Raw genomic sequence first — 15,727 nt, forward strand, 5'->3', positions numbered from 1 at the left:
GGCCACAGGCCATGAACAGCAGGGGTGAGGGGTGGGGGCCGAAGGGAGAGGGGGAAGGAGAGCAATGTGGACAGTGAGGATGGGGGCAGGAAGAGAGAGGGTGGGAAGCAGAGGAGATGGGGGGCTTAGGGATGCAGGGCTCACTGTAGCCCAGTGCCCTAACCCCTCAGACCCTCACGGGCTTCTCTGGTGTGTGTCCCCCCGCAACAGGTGGTGCGAGCCATCAGCGCGACCCAGCTGCAAAGGCTCATGTGGATCAGTGATGTGGGTGGCCTTGTCGCTGGCTTCAACTGCCTGGGATTCCCCAGCTACTTCAGAGCGCTGGATGGGACCCACATCCTGATCCAGGCCCCGGAGCACAGCATCAGACAATACATCACCTGGAAGGGCTGCCACTCCGTGGTCCTGCAAGCCCTCATGGACCCCTGAGAGCAGTTCATGGAGCCACAATGCCAGGGTGCTGCGCAACTGTATCTTGTTCTGGAGAATGGAGGCAGGCACCTGTGTTCCCTGTCGGGAGATGGATGTCGGGGACATGCACATGCCCCTGTGCATTCTGAGCGATGTGGCTTACCTGCTCATGCCATGGCTAATGCAGCCACACACCAGGCACCTGGACCCCACCCAGGACCTCTTTAATGCCTGGCTGACCCGGGCACAGAACTGGGTGGAATTCGCCTTTGAGTATTTGAAGGGAGGTTCTGATGTCTCCTGCATTGGCTGGATGTGGAGCAGAACAACATCCCCCAAGTCACAGCTGCATGTTGTGCCTTCCACAACCTGGTGGAGCGGAAGGGGAGGACTTCCAGCAGGTGTGGGCTCTGGAGGGCAGGGGCCAGTACGAGCAGCCGGCTGCCGCTCCCAGCCACCAAGAACATGCCAATGGGGTACGCTTCTACGAGGTCATGTAGTAGCACTTTGCACGTGAGTCCCAGTGACCCTGCCCAGGTCATCTCTGGCAGGTGGCCCACTCCCAAAGCCCCTTGCCCTTCCCCCAACTTCCTTCCCTTCCTGGGAACACTACCACATCAGAAGGGAAGTGGTTCTGGTAAATGTGAGCTGTCTACTAACAATAATCATCCAGGTGCATACAAAACATATATCAACAATTTGAAGCCCGTAACAAAAATATACTTGCGTGCAAAAATAAATGTTTGTGGTGAACTATATATAAAGTTCTCTAACTATGGGGTGGGGGTGGTTTCCTAACTGGGAGGGGGCCTTAGTCAAGGGAGGGGTTGGATGGCTGTGAGCTACGCTAGCCACAGGAACCTCTCCCATCCCAAATCCGGGGTCCGCGTTAGGGCGCTGATGGGGCAGGGAGGATGGGGAGATACGGAGGTGGGGAAGCTGCAGTGGGTTCAGGATCTGCAGGGGAGGCCTGGGAAGCAGGGGGGACCTATGGGGCAAGTACACTGGCCCTCTCCACTGCCCACTCCAGGGCATGCATCAGCAACTGGTGCAGGGGATCAGGAAGGACAGGCTCAGAGTCAGCAGGGTCTGGGGAAGTGGAGACAGGAGGAGGGACACTGGCAGCTGGGGGAAGGGCAGCAACGGGGCCATGGGTGCAGCAGCCCAGGTCAGCAGGCCTCCACAAGGTCGAGGGTACGGTCTACCCTGGCCCGCCAGCGCTGGGAGGAGCGCTCCCTCCACCCCTGCCACAGCTCCTCCGCCTGGAGATGGTGCTGGGTGAACTCCGTCTACTTGTGGAGGGCTGCAAAAAGCGGATTTAGCAGCTCAAAAGAGACTTCTCTGTGTCCACAGAGCCAGTTACCTCATCACAGAAGCTAATCAGATTGGTCAGGCAGGACTTGCGCTTGGTGAATCCATGTTGACTATTCTTGATCACTTCCCCCTCTTCCAAGTACTCCAAAATGGATTATTAACTGAGACTTTCCTTGGTTGTTGATTAATTGTGTCTGCTTATAAGTGATAAATGTATCTCCAAGGGCTCTCTTATCCACTCTGGTACTCTTCTCAAACTGGTTGAGTAGCTAGAATTGACAGGTGAGCAGCCCCTCCTGACCTTACCTTATGGAAGACACAGTGGTAAGTATTGGAGGGGTAGCCGTGTTAGTCTGGATCTGTAACAGCAACAAAGGGTCCTGTGGCACCTTATAGACTAGCAGAAGAGTTTTCTGTCAGTCTATAAGGTGCCACAGGACCCTTCATTTCTGTTTAGTGGTAAGTATGTTCACTTCAGCTACACTATTTGTGTAGCAGAATTTTTGTAGGTTGGATTGACGGGGTGTAGTGCAGACAAGGCCTAAGGGGCAGTTAAATTTGGTTTTAACTGGCTTGATATGTGTGTGTTCGATGAGAAATTAGAGATGTGAAAGTGACTGGAGGGAGAGGAGATCAAATTATCGTGGACAAAATATTCTGATCAGCTAAGAGGTTAGACTCAAGAGGTAGGGTTTTGTCCCAAGTATTCCTCTGCTTTTTTATCCTAAGATGGGGTGAGCAAACAAGCTTCTGTTCCCCCTCCTCCTCTGGGCAGCGACGGGCCCTCCTGGTGGGAGCAGAACACAGTGGTTGCGGGCGGGGCCTTCCCTCCATGGTGCAAGTCCAGGTTCCACCAGCTCTAGCTCTTCAGGGGGGCTGCCTACATGGGTGTGGGGGCTGGTGTGGCCTTCAGATGGTGCAGCTGTAAGGAGGAAAGGGGGATGAGTGAGTCCTTCCTGCTGTACAGCCCCTGGGCCCAGTCCCAGGCCACATGTTGGCAGCAGCCCCCAAGGCCATGGAATGGGGCTGTCCTGGAGCAAGTGGCCATGGCCTTTGCTTGGTGGGCCCTGCCATTTGGGAAATGGGGACAGCCCAGTCGCAGCACCCCTGAAAGTGAGCCTGAAGGGCTAGTGGCCCAATGGGGAGAGGGCCCCTGAGGGGCAGCATGGTCCATGGGAGTAGGTGCTGGACATCGCCTTCTGTCATGCCTGTGAGCAGAGGACCACGCCTCCTAGTGAGGTGTTTGGGGTGTGCCTGTCTCCCTTGTAGCTGCCCAACTCCCAGGTGTGGGAGGGGCTGGCCGTCTTCTCCCCAGGGCTCTGGAGCTTGTGCGGCCCATTGTGGGGATGTCAGCAGGCTAACAGCCATGCCTGAAGGCTGCCCGCAGGTTCCGGGTGGTATTTGTGGCCATGTGGGTTCTGGCCATGGGCCCATGGTATGCCCTGCCTGCCCACCCATCTACCCAGCCCGTGTGTATGTGCCTCATGGGGGACTCACGGGGTGATCCTGAGAAGAGGTTGGGGGATGCCCATGCTGATGGTGGGGTGCTTGAGAGGCCAGAAGAGAGGGCAGTCATCAGGGAGCCTTGGTTTGACTCCAGTGCCTCAGGCACAATCCGAGCTCCTGAGTACTGGTTAGGAGGGGACAGGAGGTGGTCTCTTCCCCAGTGTCGATGGTTCCTGGGGTCAGGTGCTGCCATCTCTCACCAGCATGGTGTCCAGCTGCTCGTAGTGGGTGCAGGTGCCACCCCTGCACCCAATCTCTGCCAGGCATCTCTGGCCTTCAGGTAGCCCTGGCCAAGCTCCTTAACCTTGGCACACATGTGCTGCAAAGTGTGCGCAGGGTGGCCACACTCAGCCAGGGCACTGGCGATGTGCTCATATCTGCGGGTATTCCTCCTCTTGGCACTGGAGTCCAGGCTGAGGGGTTCCTTAGCCCAGAGGGACAGCAGGTCTTTTATCTCTGACTGGACCAGGGCAGGGCCTGCTTTCTTGCTCCTCAATCAGAGTCCTGGGGAGCCTCACATGGGTCCTGGGAGGGGCCGGGGCAGTCTTGGGAGGGCTGGGACACAGTTTAAGGGCTCTGGGGACTGGCTGATGGGGTGGGGTGCAGCATGCGTGCTGCCATCCTGCAGCCATGCCTCTGGCTTCCTGGATGGAGGTTGTGAGGCTTCCTGTAGCTTTAAACATGAGCAGGGGCTGGGATCATAGATCTCAGGGAGGGGTGGGGAGAATGCCTCCTGGCTACAGCAGTCCAGCACCATTCAGAGGACTCCTCTGTTGACAGAAGGGGCCCCAGAGCCTCCACATGGTCATTTTGTCGACAAAACAGTGTCAACAGAGATGTTACACTCGAATGGGGAGAGGTGCAACGCTGTTGGCTGAACAGCTTGGTTTTGTAGACAAACTCTGGACAGAGCGTATTTACCACATGGACGCTCTGCAAGTTTTGTCAACAAAACCCTGTTCTGTGGACAGAAGGTGGCCCGTGTAGACGTGCCCTTTCTTTCCCCAAAGGGAACTGGGAAGGAAAAGAGTTCCAGTGGGAAGTGTGAAATTGGAATTTCCATACCTCAGGGTAGATGGTGACAGCTCTTGGTCTCTACGCAGCTGCACTGGTTTTCGAACTGCAGAGGTAAGTGGCCCTCTGTTCCCGTCTGACTCAGCACTCTGTAGTGTGATAGGACCACTCCTGGTCACACTGGTGCGAGTACGGCGCTGCACGATCTAACTTCTCTGCACCATGAGTCATTCTAACATAGAATCCTTGCCCAAGTTGAGGAGCTGTCCCAAAGTACAGCAGTGGCTGGAGACCATCTGCCACGTTCAGCTCACTTTCAGGAGGGGAAATGGAGCATACTGGCATGTGTGTGTTTTTGATCAGCAGCGAATTTGGCTTGATGACGTAAATGTGCTGAGGTGTCATAACCTGGATATTTCACTGTTGGGCTGGTAACAAAATCCCACCCTTAAATCTTCTTGGATGTAGTTTATATTTAATTCTCCTCCCGTGTCTTACTCCACAGACTAAGCCCAATAATGATTCACAAATTCCTATTGCCTGGAAGAGCTGCTGGAGAGTAGAGCATGCGTAATACATAAACAATGGCATTGTTGAGGAACCCTCTCTGAATACATTCAGGAACTGCATAGCAAATACTCTGCTGTCTATCCAAGGCTGATCGTGGTTCTTGGTGAATGGATCTCTTATAACCCAATGGCACAATGGCTATTGCAGGCATCACCAACAAGTTGATGGTGATTGACTGATTGATCCCTGCACTGGAACTAGTTGATGGTGATCTCTGAGCCACTAAAGTCCAGCAGCGCAGCAGGGCTCAGCCAAACTCATCTCTGTTCTCCTTTTAGAGGGAGGAGATAGCATGTCTCTGCAATCTGTCCATGCCTGCAGCTCCCGTTGCCCAGCTCCTGGCCAAGGAGAGCATTGAGGTTGTTGTTGGGGGCAAGCATGGCATGCAGTGACCTGCTCTTCTCCCCCTCCCAAGGGGAGCACAGAGGGAAGCCGGCAGCCAACCACTTCTGGGAGTTGCATGGAGCCACAGCGGACATGCAACTTGTCTGAGTCCTGCTGCACTGTCAGCTGGGTGTTGCCTATGCTAAATGCCTGCTCCTGGCTGGAGCTTGCATTTTGCGTTGCCAACTACACTCCTGTCCTAGCCCTGTCCCCTCTCCCAGAACTAGCACTCCACTTTCCTCCATGCACCCCAACACTATCCCCCTTTCTGGGACCTTTTCCCAGAGCCAGCACCCTTTCTTTGTTCCCTCCTGCACCCCAACACTCTGCTTCCTTCCATCCTCCACCTCTTCCTGTACCTTGGCACTCTGCCCCAGCCTGGAGCCCCCTCCTGCACCTAAACTCCCTCTCAGAGCTTGCACCCCTCACCCCTTCCTGCTCCCAAACCTTCTGCCCTGGTCCAGAGCCTGCAACCCCTGCCCTAGACCAAGGAAAGCAAGGGAGGGTAAGGGGAAGCAAGTGCCTGGGGTGGGGCCTCCGGGAAAGGGCACGGTAGATCTTGGGTTGTCCTGAAATTTTAAAAAATGCTCTTAGGTGTTGAAAGGTTGGAAATTATCATTCTCCTGTACTTTATTTTTCACTGAATTGCATAACATCCTTTTGTACCATTATGGAACTAGTATAATAGCACTGGAGTTTCCACTAATTTGACTCTTAATTATTATTATATTAATAAGTAATGTAGTCTAGCAATTCAAATTGTACTGCAGAACCATGTAAAACTCTAAATACAATACAAGATTTATATCTTATCAAGACAGGCACAGTTTTCCCAAACTTTGGCCAACTTCCAGTGGTACCTCTGAGCTCACTTATTGGAAACCCAGTGTAAGTGGGATAAGTAAGCTTCTGATTTTCCCCTATTATTTATTTATTTTGGCAGAATTCCTGTTTCCTGCTTGATTTATTGTTCTTGGTGACACTGAGAGTGAAAACTTTTTCCCCATCAGACAACTTTTAAAATAAAATTTTAAAAAATGTTTTGAATCATTAGTTCTATCAAAGTCAGATTTATTCTGCATTATGTACCTTTCCATGTTAACCATAAATAATGTGTTTTCTGATATGACAGCTGTTGATTTGCTTTGACTTTTATATTAATCATTTGTAGCATAGTGTTAGAATTATAAAAAATTTCCAATGCACACGTATTTTACTCATCTTTAATAAATAGTAATGTTTCAAGTTCCAGTTTTTACACGATGATTACTCTAGAATATTTGGTTCTAAAGTGAGAAGAGTTCAGACTCACAGTTATGTAGATACCCAAGTTCATTTGATTTTTCAGCTCACTGAAGAATTGAACCAAAGCCATTTTGGCCCTGTCACAAATAAATTACATTGCTACACATTGTAGCTGATCTTCAGTTAGTGTAAATTGCCATAGCGTCACTGAATTCAGTGAGGATGGCTATTTACAGCAGCTGAGGATCTGCTGTTGTCACAGGCTTTCCAAGATGCTATGCTAATTTATACCATGAGGCTCTGTCTCCTTAGGTGGTAGGTAGAAGAGGTGTTCAGGTATTTGGTGTGCGGATGACACAAAACTAGGGGGAGAGGTAGATATATTGGAGGGTAGAGAGAGAATCCAGAGGGACCTGGATAAATTGGAGGACTGGGCCAAAAGAAATCTGATGCAGTTCAATAAGGAGAAGTGTAGAGCCCTGCACCTGGGGCAGAAGAATCCCAAACATTGTTACAGGCTGGGGACCGACTGGCTCAGCAGCAGTACGACGGAAAGGGACCTAGGGGTTATGGTGGATGAAAGGCTGGATATGAGTAAACAGTGTGCCCTTGTAGCCAAGAAAGCTAATGGCATACTGGGGTGCATTAAGAGGAGCATTTTGAGCAGATCTAGAGAAGCAGTTATTCCTTTTTATTTGGCACTGGTGAGGCCACATCTGGAATATTGTGTCCAGTTTTGGGGCCCCCAGTATAAAAAGGATGTGGATTTGCTAGAGCAGGTTCAGCAAAGGGCAACAAAAATGATTAAGGGTCTGGACCACAAGACCTGTGAGGATAGGCTGAGGGATTTGGGCTTGTTTAGTTTACAGAAGAGAAGACTTAGAGGTGATTTAATAGCAGCCTTCAACTTCCTGAAGGGGAGCTCTAAAGAGGAGGGTGAGAAACTGTTCTCAGTGGTGTCAGATGGCAGAACAAGGAGTAACGGTCAGAAGTTGAAGAGGGAAAGGTGTAGGTTAGATATTCGGAAAAACTTCTTCACCAGGCGGGTGGTGAAGCATTAGAATGCGTTGCCTAGAGGGGTGGTGGATTCTCCATCCCTTGAGGTTTTTAAGTCCCGGCTGGACAAGGTCCTGGCTGGGATGACTTAGTAGGGGTTGATCCTGCTTGAAGCAGGGGGCTGAACTAGATGACCTCCTGAGGTCCCTTCCAGCCCTGTGATTCTGTATATGTAGTTTATATATGCATAATATATGTGATGTTTACATTGTATGTCACTGCAGTTATGTGTAAGCTTTATGTCTTGAGTTTACAAGCATTAGAGAGGCAAAACATCATTGTCAGCAAAATGTCATTGTATTTAGTTAATGGAAAAAATCACTCACATTTAGAGTTTACATACACAGGGACAAATCCAAATGTCCTAATCAAAGTTTTGCCTGATTTACATAGTCAGGATTTGATCTTTTCTAATTAAAACATCAATATCTGAAAGTTATATCTGCAGAGGAAGAGCTGTGTATTAACTTATTATCTGTCCAAATATCCTGCTCTTGTTTAGTCAGATGAAATGGCTAAGAAAGCCCACTGAAGTATAAAGGGCAACTTTTTAATTTTACTATATTTTTATGAATAGATTGAAAAAGCAACCTTGGATTTTTCTGAAATAAAAGAAAGAGAAAGAAAAGGAAAAAAAACCCCATGCAACTTGAAGCCTAGTGCCTGCAATGCTTGGAAGACATTATGATTAATTTTATACTTGGGTTTCCAGATGTTGGATTGTATCCCAACTTTTAGGGATTTCTAATGTTTAATGGGATATGTGCTGAATATAGCATTTAACAGAGTTTTCTTTCATAAACCTAGGATCTAGGAGAAAAGGAGAGTTCAGGAAAATATTGCAGACCGGGAGCTGAAGCTACAGTTCTTCCAGAAAAAAAATAGGATGAGCAAAACTGCATTGGTGCCTTATTTGTTTAGAAAGACTATGGATAGGCACAAAGCCTCTCATTTGAGCTGTTTGTGCACTGTCCTGTTGGTGCTCATTTTGCCTGGGAGCTCACATGCCCAGAAAGATTGTACAGGTGTGGAGTGCCAGCAACTGGAGAACTGTATTGAAGAGGTGCTTGAGCCTGGTGAATGCTGCGCCTCTTGTCTGCAGCATGGTTGTACCTGTGAAGGCTACCAGTACTATGACTGTGTCAATGTGGGATTTATGAATGGCAAAGTACCAGAAGGACAATCTTATTTCGTGGACTTTGGAAGCACTGAATGCTCATGTCCCAAGGGAGGAGGCAAGATAAGCTGCCAGTTTATGCTTTGCCCCGAGCTGCCCCCAAACTGTATTGATGCGGTGCTGCCAGCTGATGGGTGCCCTCAGTGTGGAAGAATAGGCTGCCTCCATGAAGGTCAGAAGTATGTAGCAGGGCATACATTCCATATTCCTCCATGCAAAGTTTGCCATTGCCCCAATTCTGGAGGTGAATTGATGTGCTACCAGCTCCCAGACTGCAGTACATCCACATTAAATCCTCAGAGCTCGATGGATGCTGAAGAAAATGAACCGGAGAGGCACTACGATGATCCGTACAGCTATGATCAGGAGGCACCTGAAGGAGATGCCATTCAGGTGGAATCTCCTAAAAAACTCGGGAACTCTGCAGCCCATACAGAAGACAACAGCTTTGGCCAGGAACAACATGAGGATCATGAGTACCATGGAATCAATGTTACTTCACCCCTATTAACTCAGCCTGTTACACACACTGAAAAACCTGTTGCAGCAGTTAACACGCATGCTCACCACCCTGAACTTAGCAACACAACGGAAGAAGAGGGAAAGAAAGACCTACGTACCACAATAGTACCCACAATGCAGGTTTTGAGTGAAAAAGTAACCCTGGCTAGCAGTGCTCCTGAGGCGCCTGCAACTGTTACAGTGACGATGCCCATGTCAGTGGTAGAATTGGGGAGAAAAACAAAGGGGAAGCAAGCAGGGAGAGAGCGACATGAACAAGAAGGAAATCCTCGTCCTAAACCAAGAAAACACATGAGAAAAGATTATAAAGAACAGGGGGGCAGTATATCTCCAGCTCTGAGAGAGACGAATGTAACCATGTCACATGGTCACAGGCCTTCCTCTGAAAAGCTGGGAGGAAATGCATTCCCCAAGGTCAAATTTAGCTCTACAACATCACCTCCCATTGCTCTAAAAGAAGACCATACTCAGGCGTCCCAAAAGCAGTCCCAGACGCTTTACCATTACCAGCCTGAAGAAGATGGAGACCCCAATTCTATTCATGCTGCCTCCAGGTTACCAGAAGGTAAGGCCTTTTTAATTTACAGGATACATACTTACAATCAAATAAATCTTCAGTTTTGTTTTGTCTTTCTTAAAGAAATGAGGATTTTTATCTGCTTAATTTGGCACATAGTTAAACTTGTACTGTGGTTTGCCTCACTTTAATTTCAAAGACTGTGGACTGTGTTTTCTGGCGTGCAACTGCTTTCCATATTAGGCACTATTCATATGCAACCCTTTCCCCACTTGTTACTGATGTTGAAATGACTTACTGTGCAAAGAAGGTAAATCACACATAACTGGCTATTTGCATGATGTGACAATCCACCTAAACAAAACTTAAGCTTTGCCCATGTTGATAAAAATCAATTGTTCAAGTATTCCTGGAAGATAACTCAGGTATTACAAAAGTATTTACAATACTTGCCATATGTGATGCTCAGTTTTTAAATGTCTAAGCCTATTTATGCAATAATAACTTCATTCAAGAATTCTAGACTATATTGCCAACTGTAACTTTGAGTGGGCTCGATTTCACTGCCCTTCTCCAGTGCCTTTAAAAAAAAAAACCACTCCCACAGCCATACAGTACTGGAGACCCAGAGTTCAATCCATGAGGAATTTCTGCAAGGATTGCCCAGTGTCAGCCTCCCTACATTCAAGTGCCAAAAGAATCTAAAGAAGTGAATTTAATTAAATAATTTTATGAAATCTTATGAAGAAACAAATAATCTACTGCTTACAACAAAACAGCTATTTTATAAGCGAGAGAAAATGACCATAGTAACAGTAAACATAAGTTTAAAAAAAAAAAACCTAAAAGTAAAAATTGAACAGTTCAGTCCACACAAACTTAGTAGGAAATGACAGAGGTCCCAAAAACTTACTTAGTTGACCAAAGCCTCAGTTTGTGCCTCTGATCATCAAATCTGCACCATATGCTGAGTCTGAACCATCTCTCCACTTGCTTGTAAGGAATCCTCAGCTGAAGTCCGGGCAGCTTCTTCCTCTGCTGTGGGTCACTGCTAGGCAGCCAGGCCACTGATTATGCTAGTCCAGTTAACTCACAAGTGAACAGGATTCAAGAAACCCTATTACTGTACAAGAAAATACTACCCCTCACCCTGAGAATAATGAAGTGGAAGGGATTCTTTACGCATTCCTATATTTACAGAGAAGCCGAAGACTCATACTGAGAAAAGTAACTAAAACAGTTTGGCTAAATCAAATCAGGATTTAAACAGGCAGTTAATACAGAAGAAGGTATTTTTCCTCCCAGATTCTCCTTGCTGGTAAGTAGGATTGCCCATGATCCCTGCTAGAAGGTTAACAACCTGCTGCAAGGTGCTACAGGGTGGGGAATAATCTGCTCTCTGTTGTGGCTATTCTTCTCCCAACATACACAGGCCTTAGAGAAGCATCTGCCCTGCCTGTTTGCTCATGAAATCTGACCCAAAACTACTGGATCCAACTCCAGAAACTTCTGGGTGGAGTGGTCAATGAGCCCCGCAACAGTAATACTCTTACCTCCCTACAGAGGGGTCTCTTAAAGAGAGAGCTCCCTATTAAGAGCTTGGCTTATACAAGCACTAGTAGAAAGCACAACAAATACAGCATCTTCCTTGACTTTTCTGATCTAGAAGTTTATGCTGTTTTTGCTCAGGGTTGGGAACAGCACATATTTCCTCTTTACTGTTGGTTTCCTTTTGACATATGTAATAAACATTGATTACAAACTTTATGCTGTGCTCATTACAGTAATGAATGCGGACTCCACTGTGGCAAATCAGTATGAATGCATCTCATATTTCTGATTCATCTTTCATCAAATCAAAGAGAACATTGTTTTTTTTTCCATGATGTGGCACCTAATATCCATGATGTTTTTTAATGTTACATTTCTTTGTTTCTTTTAAATTATCTGCAGTGGATACTGAGAATGCAAATAAACTTCACAAGTCATCCAGGTAACATACTGAACCACCTCTTCCCACTCCACCAGTGGGGAATTAAGATCAGATCTAGATTCTGGGTTGAAAGAAACATTATGGCACCTGTCCAAAATAAACTATATACACGATACATGAACAGGCACGATAGCCTCTCCCTTTCCTGCTAATCTGAAAACCCAAGTACTTCTATTTTTCCTTTGTTTTCATAGCAAATGCTGATTTAATTGACTTAATCAGAGTGGGACCTTGTGTTTTCAAACTTAGAATAATATCCTGAACAACAGCAGTAGGCCAAAGGTCATGTTCTGTTAAAAAGAATCTGTATCTTGGCACTATAAATACTTAAAAATGTGTTGAGTAAACTTAACGCCTCCAGAAGTGAATGTTTTGTACATAGTAGCAGAGTAATCCGCACATTTTTAAAAGCATGTCATTAAATTCTGAATTTAAGAAGTGATTCTGAAAGTCATCTCAGGTGTTGATCCTCAGGCCACCTCCCAGTGCTTTGGGTTTATAATCACATTGTTTTTTGTTTTTTTTTCCCCTGAGAGATAAGCACACACAAGGGAAACTATCTAACTCTGTGAGTAAACGGTGAAACTGTACAAGAAGTACTGGCCACTGTGCAAATTAAAGACTGAAGAAGTGGAGCACAAAGTGGAGAAAGAAAAAAAAAAATTACTTATACTGTTCATCCCAAATTAAATGCGTAAATCAGCCAATGTAGCCATCCAAAACTTCAGGTCAGAAATACTTACACAGCACACCAATTTATCATGTATTCTTTTGATAGCATTTATCAGTGTAATACTTTATTTTCCATTCATCTCTGTGTTGTTGTCAGCACATCCTCGATATTATGGATCTGATTCTCCACTGTTCTTCCACTGTGGCTGCATTGAGACTACAAGTTGAAATCAAATTTAGACAACTTATCTCCACCTTAAGACATCACTGTCTTTACTGTTACTGTTAGCATCTCAGTGTAATCATCCCTAATATCGATACCAAAATACCGATATTAAGGGACAAGAGTAGCTCCAATCTTGATTTTAAAATCTCGAATGCAAGCTAGTGTAGAAGCATCATGTCTCTAATTAGAATTCATTGGCCTCCAGCAGTGTCCTGTGTGTATCCCACAAAGCTATGCGGTGACCTTCTTTGTGTGTCCGCCTCCATCCCGGGGTGGAGGAAGAGGGTCACAATTTGATTTGACTGCTGCACTGACGAGTGCTGCAGCTATAGAGGGAGCACACAATGTAACAATTCCTTTGTCTATTACATTTCACCCCAGTGATATCAACGCATCGATACCTATCTGCATACTCTAAAGATTTTTACGTTTTTTGCTGAGATGCTCTCCAATTTTTTCATACAATACAGATATGTTATATCTTCAAGGTTGCTTTTTACAAAGAATCTTTCTGGCTATATAATTTTTAATTTCATAATACTTTAGTGATTTCACAATGAGCTGCACCATGGACTTATCAGGACATTAAGTTGCCGTCGTCCCACAACCCCCCTCGCACTGCGTTGCATCTAGGCAGTGCAAGGGTCATTCTTGCATAATAATAATAGAAACTTCATTCCGTTTATGTTTTGACCTGCACCACCCACATCCCCCCTCTCCTGTCCCAAAGAGGTGTCCTCCTCCCAAACCATGTGGTGGCTGAGCTGTGGATGGGGGTCCTGCTTGCATAACAGTACTATAAAATTCTTTCCGCTTCTATTTTATCCTGCACCCCTACATCCCCTCCCTTCCCTCCCTGAGAGGTGCCACCCAGTCTGGAATGTTCCCATCACACTCATCATGCGGCTTCAACTTGAACCCATAAAAGGATGTGTTGACTCTGCTGCTAGGCAGCTTGTGTATGGTGAGGGTGCTGTAGGGGACCGTGGGGAAGTCTTCCTAGATGGCTAACGTATCGGAGGACTTGCAGCTGACCGGGGGAGAGCCAGGAATCCTAAAGTGATACCTACCTCATTGTCTATAAAATATTTGGTGGGGCTTGCAGCTGGCCTGGGAAGCGAATGCCTGAGAAGTGGTGCCCCAAGTGTTCTCCTGGCCATGGCATTATCTACATCATCTGGAAGAATATACAGTAGGGCCCTTGCAGCCATGCTGGGTAATTAGTGCCACTATGGCTGTGTCTACACTAGCCAAAAACTGGCCATTTCGACGTGTACTAATGAAGCGCTGAAATACATATGCAGCGCCTCATTAGCATGCGGGTGGCCGCGGCACTTCGAAACTGACATGGCTCGCCGCCGCGTGGCTCGTCCAGATGGGGCTCCTTTTCGAAAGGACCCCGACTACTTTGAAGTCCCCTTATTCCTATGAGCAGATAGGAATAAGGGGACTTCAAAGTAGCCGGGGTCCTTTCGAAAAGGAGCCCCGTCTAGATCAGCCATGCAGTGGCGAGGCGCCTCAATTTCAAAGTGGCACAGCTGCCCGCATGCTAATGAGGTGCTGAATATGTATTTCAGCGCTTCATTAGTAAACTTGGAAATGGCCATTTGCATGGCCATTTCAAAGTTTTTGGCTAGCGTAGACGTAGCCTGTATGTTTATTTTTCATAACCACAGGAGGATCTGAATTACAGGTGGCCACACCACTAGGACTCTACAAGGAGTTTTTTTTCTATCACATTTTGTGGCTAAATTATTAGTTGTACTGTATACAGCCAGTAAACAAGCTTTTGATATATTTCCTGTGCTGTTTGATTCATGCACAGGCGGTGGATTTAGTGAAGCAGATGCCATAGAACTATCACCTAGTTTTGCTGTTCACCTGAAAGATTTTTCTGTGCAACATAAAGCATCCTCGTGAGACTTTCAAAGCAGTGTCTGTGTTTTTGGAAGGCAAATGGGTGTTTTCATTCACACTAAGGAGTGCCAGTGTCAGTGTAGCCCCCCAGGCATTCTCATGCAAAACTTTCAAATAACTCTCTTATGGGAAGAAAAAAACTTTCTCCAGCCTGCCTTTCTTTCCTTGCTGACTCAGGGAAAAGATAGCTGGTGGGGTTTGCAGCTGTCCCGGGAAATGAATGCCTGGGCAGCTACCCTACCGTAGGGTCTCAACATTTGCAAGGGTTTCATGTTTAGAACCCTCATGAATGTTGATCTTTTTTTTGTGAGTACAGGGCTGCCTGGGGCTCCAGGGGAAGTGGTGGCTGCTGGTGCTCCTGCCCAGGGTTCCAAGGGAAGCGGTGGCTGCCGGCACTCATGAATAATTAAATTAATGAACATTTAAGACTCTTCTGGGGTTTTGCAAATGTTTTCCCGGCTGTGGGATTATCTATCTTGTTGGGGAAAAATATACAGGGGGGCCCTTGCAGCCATTCTGGGAAATAAATGCCTGGGTGGCTACAATGCTGAAATAAGTCTAAAATTACAAGAAGTTTTTCTTTAAATACAAGACAGTCTGAGCTACACTTATGGGGTGCTTGCATCTGAAGAATTCAGGTGCCTTGCAGCTTTTCACAATGTTATATCAGTACTTGGGGTCCATCACCAATTGATGGGACCATTACAGTTTCAGTGTAGCTGCTGTGTGTACTCAGAGCTTTCTTTCCCAGCCAACTTTGAAAATACTCTCTCAAGGGAAGGAAAAACTGTGCCCAGCCATCCTCTCTTTTCCTGCCAGGCCAAGGATCCCTAATTGATGCCCGCCTCCTACACTAACATATTTGGGTGCCTTCAAGCCAGTGTAATGTAAGGCTAAACTACTCTAGGTTATGGATGTATTCATGCTCATTATGCATAGAAAGGGTATTTTTTAACATGCCAGTGTATAACAGGTTTCTTTGGCTGGCCTGTGAAACTCTTTTTCCTCTGAAACTAATTTGTCCATCTTTGTGGTACAAGACAATGAAAAACTTTGCCTACCTAGCCTGGCCATGCTTTCATAGCCAAGGATCCTAAACTGAGTCAATGGCCCTTTTCTGTTTGAGTTTAGCACCGGTGTATACAGACGCCTTCCTTGCTGATTCAATGGCCCATTACAGTTTCCATGTAACCTTCCTTGTAT

General features: G+C 46.7%; 1 protein-coding gene across 1 annotated transcript in view; it reads left to right on the forward strand.

Annotated features, from left to right (window-relative positions):
• The first annotated feature begins 233 nt into the window (after nt 1–233).
• The window catches only part of FBLN2 (fibulin 2), a 172,779-nt gene continuing 157,285 nt past the window's right edge, over nt 234–15,727 (forward strand). Inside the window, 3 exon segments of the mRNA XM_075005311.1 lie at nt 234–887; nt 8,308–8,370; nt 8,372–9,764. Coding sequence (XP_074861412.1) covers nt 705–887; nt 8,308–8,370; nt 8,372–9,764 — 1,639 coding nt within the window. The 5' untranslated portion in view covers nt 234–704.

Source organism: Carettochelys insculpta, chromosome 11 (genome assembly GCF_033958435.1).
Source record: "Carettochelys insculpta isolate YL-2023 chromosome 11, ASM3395843v1, whole genome shotgun sequence".
NCBI classification, from domain to species: Eukaryota; Metazoa; Chordata; order Testudines; family Carettochelyidae; genus Carettochelys; species Carettochelys insculpta.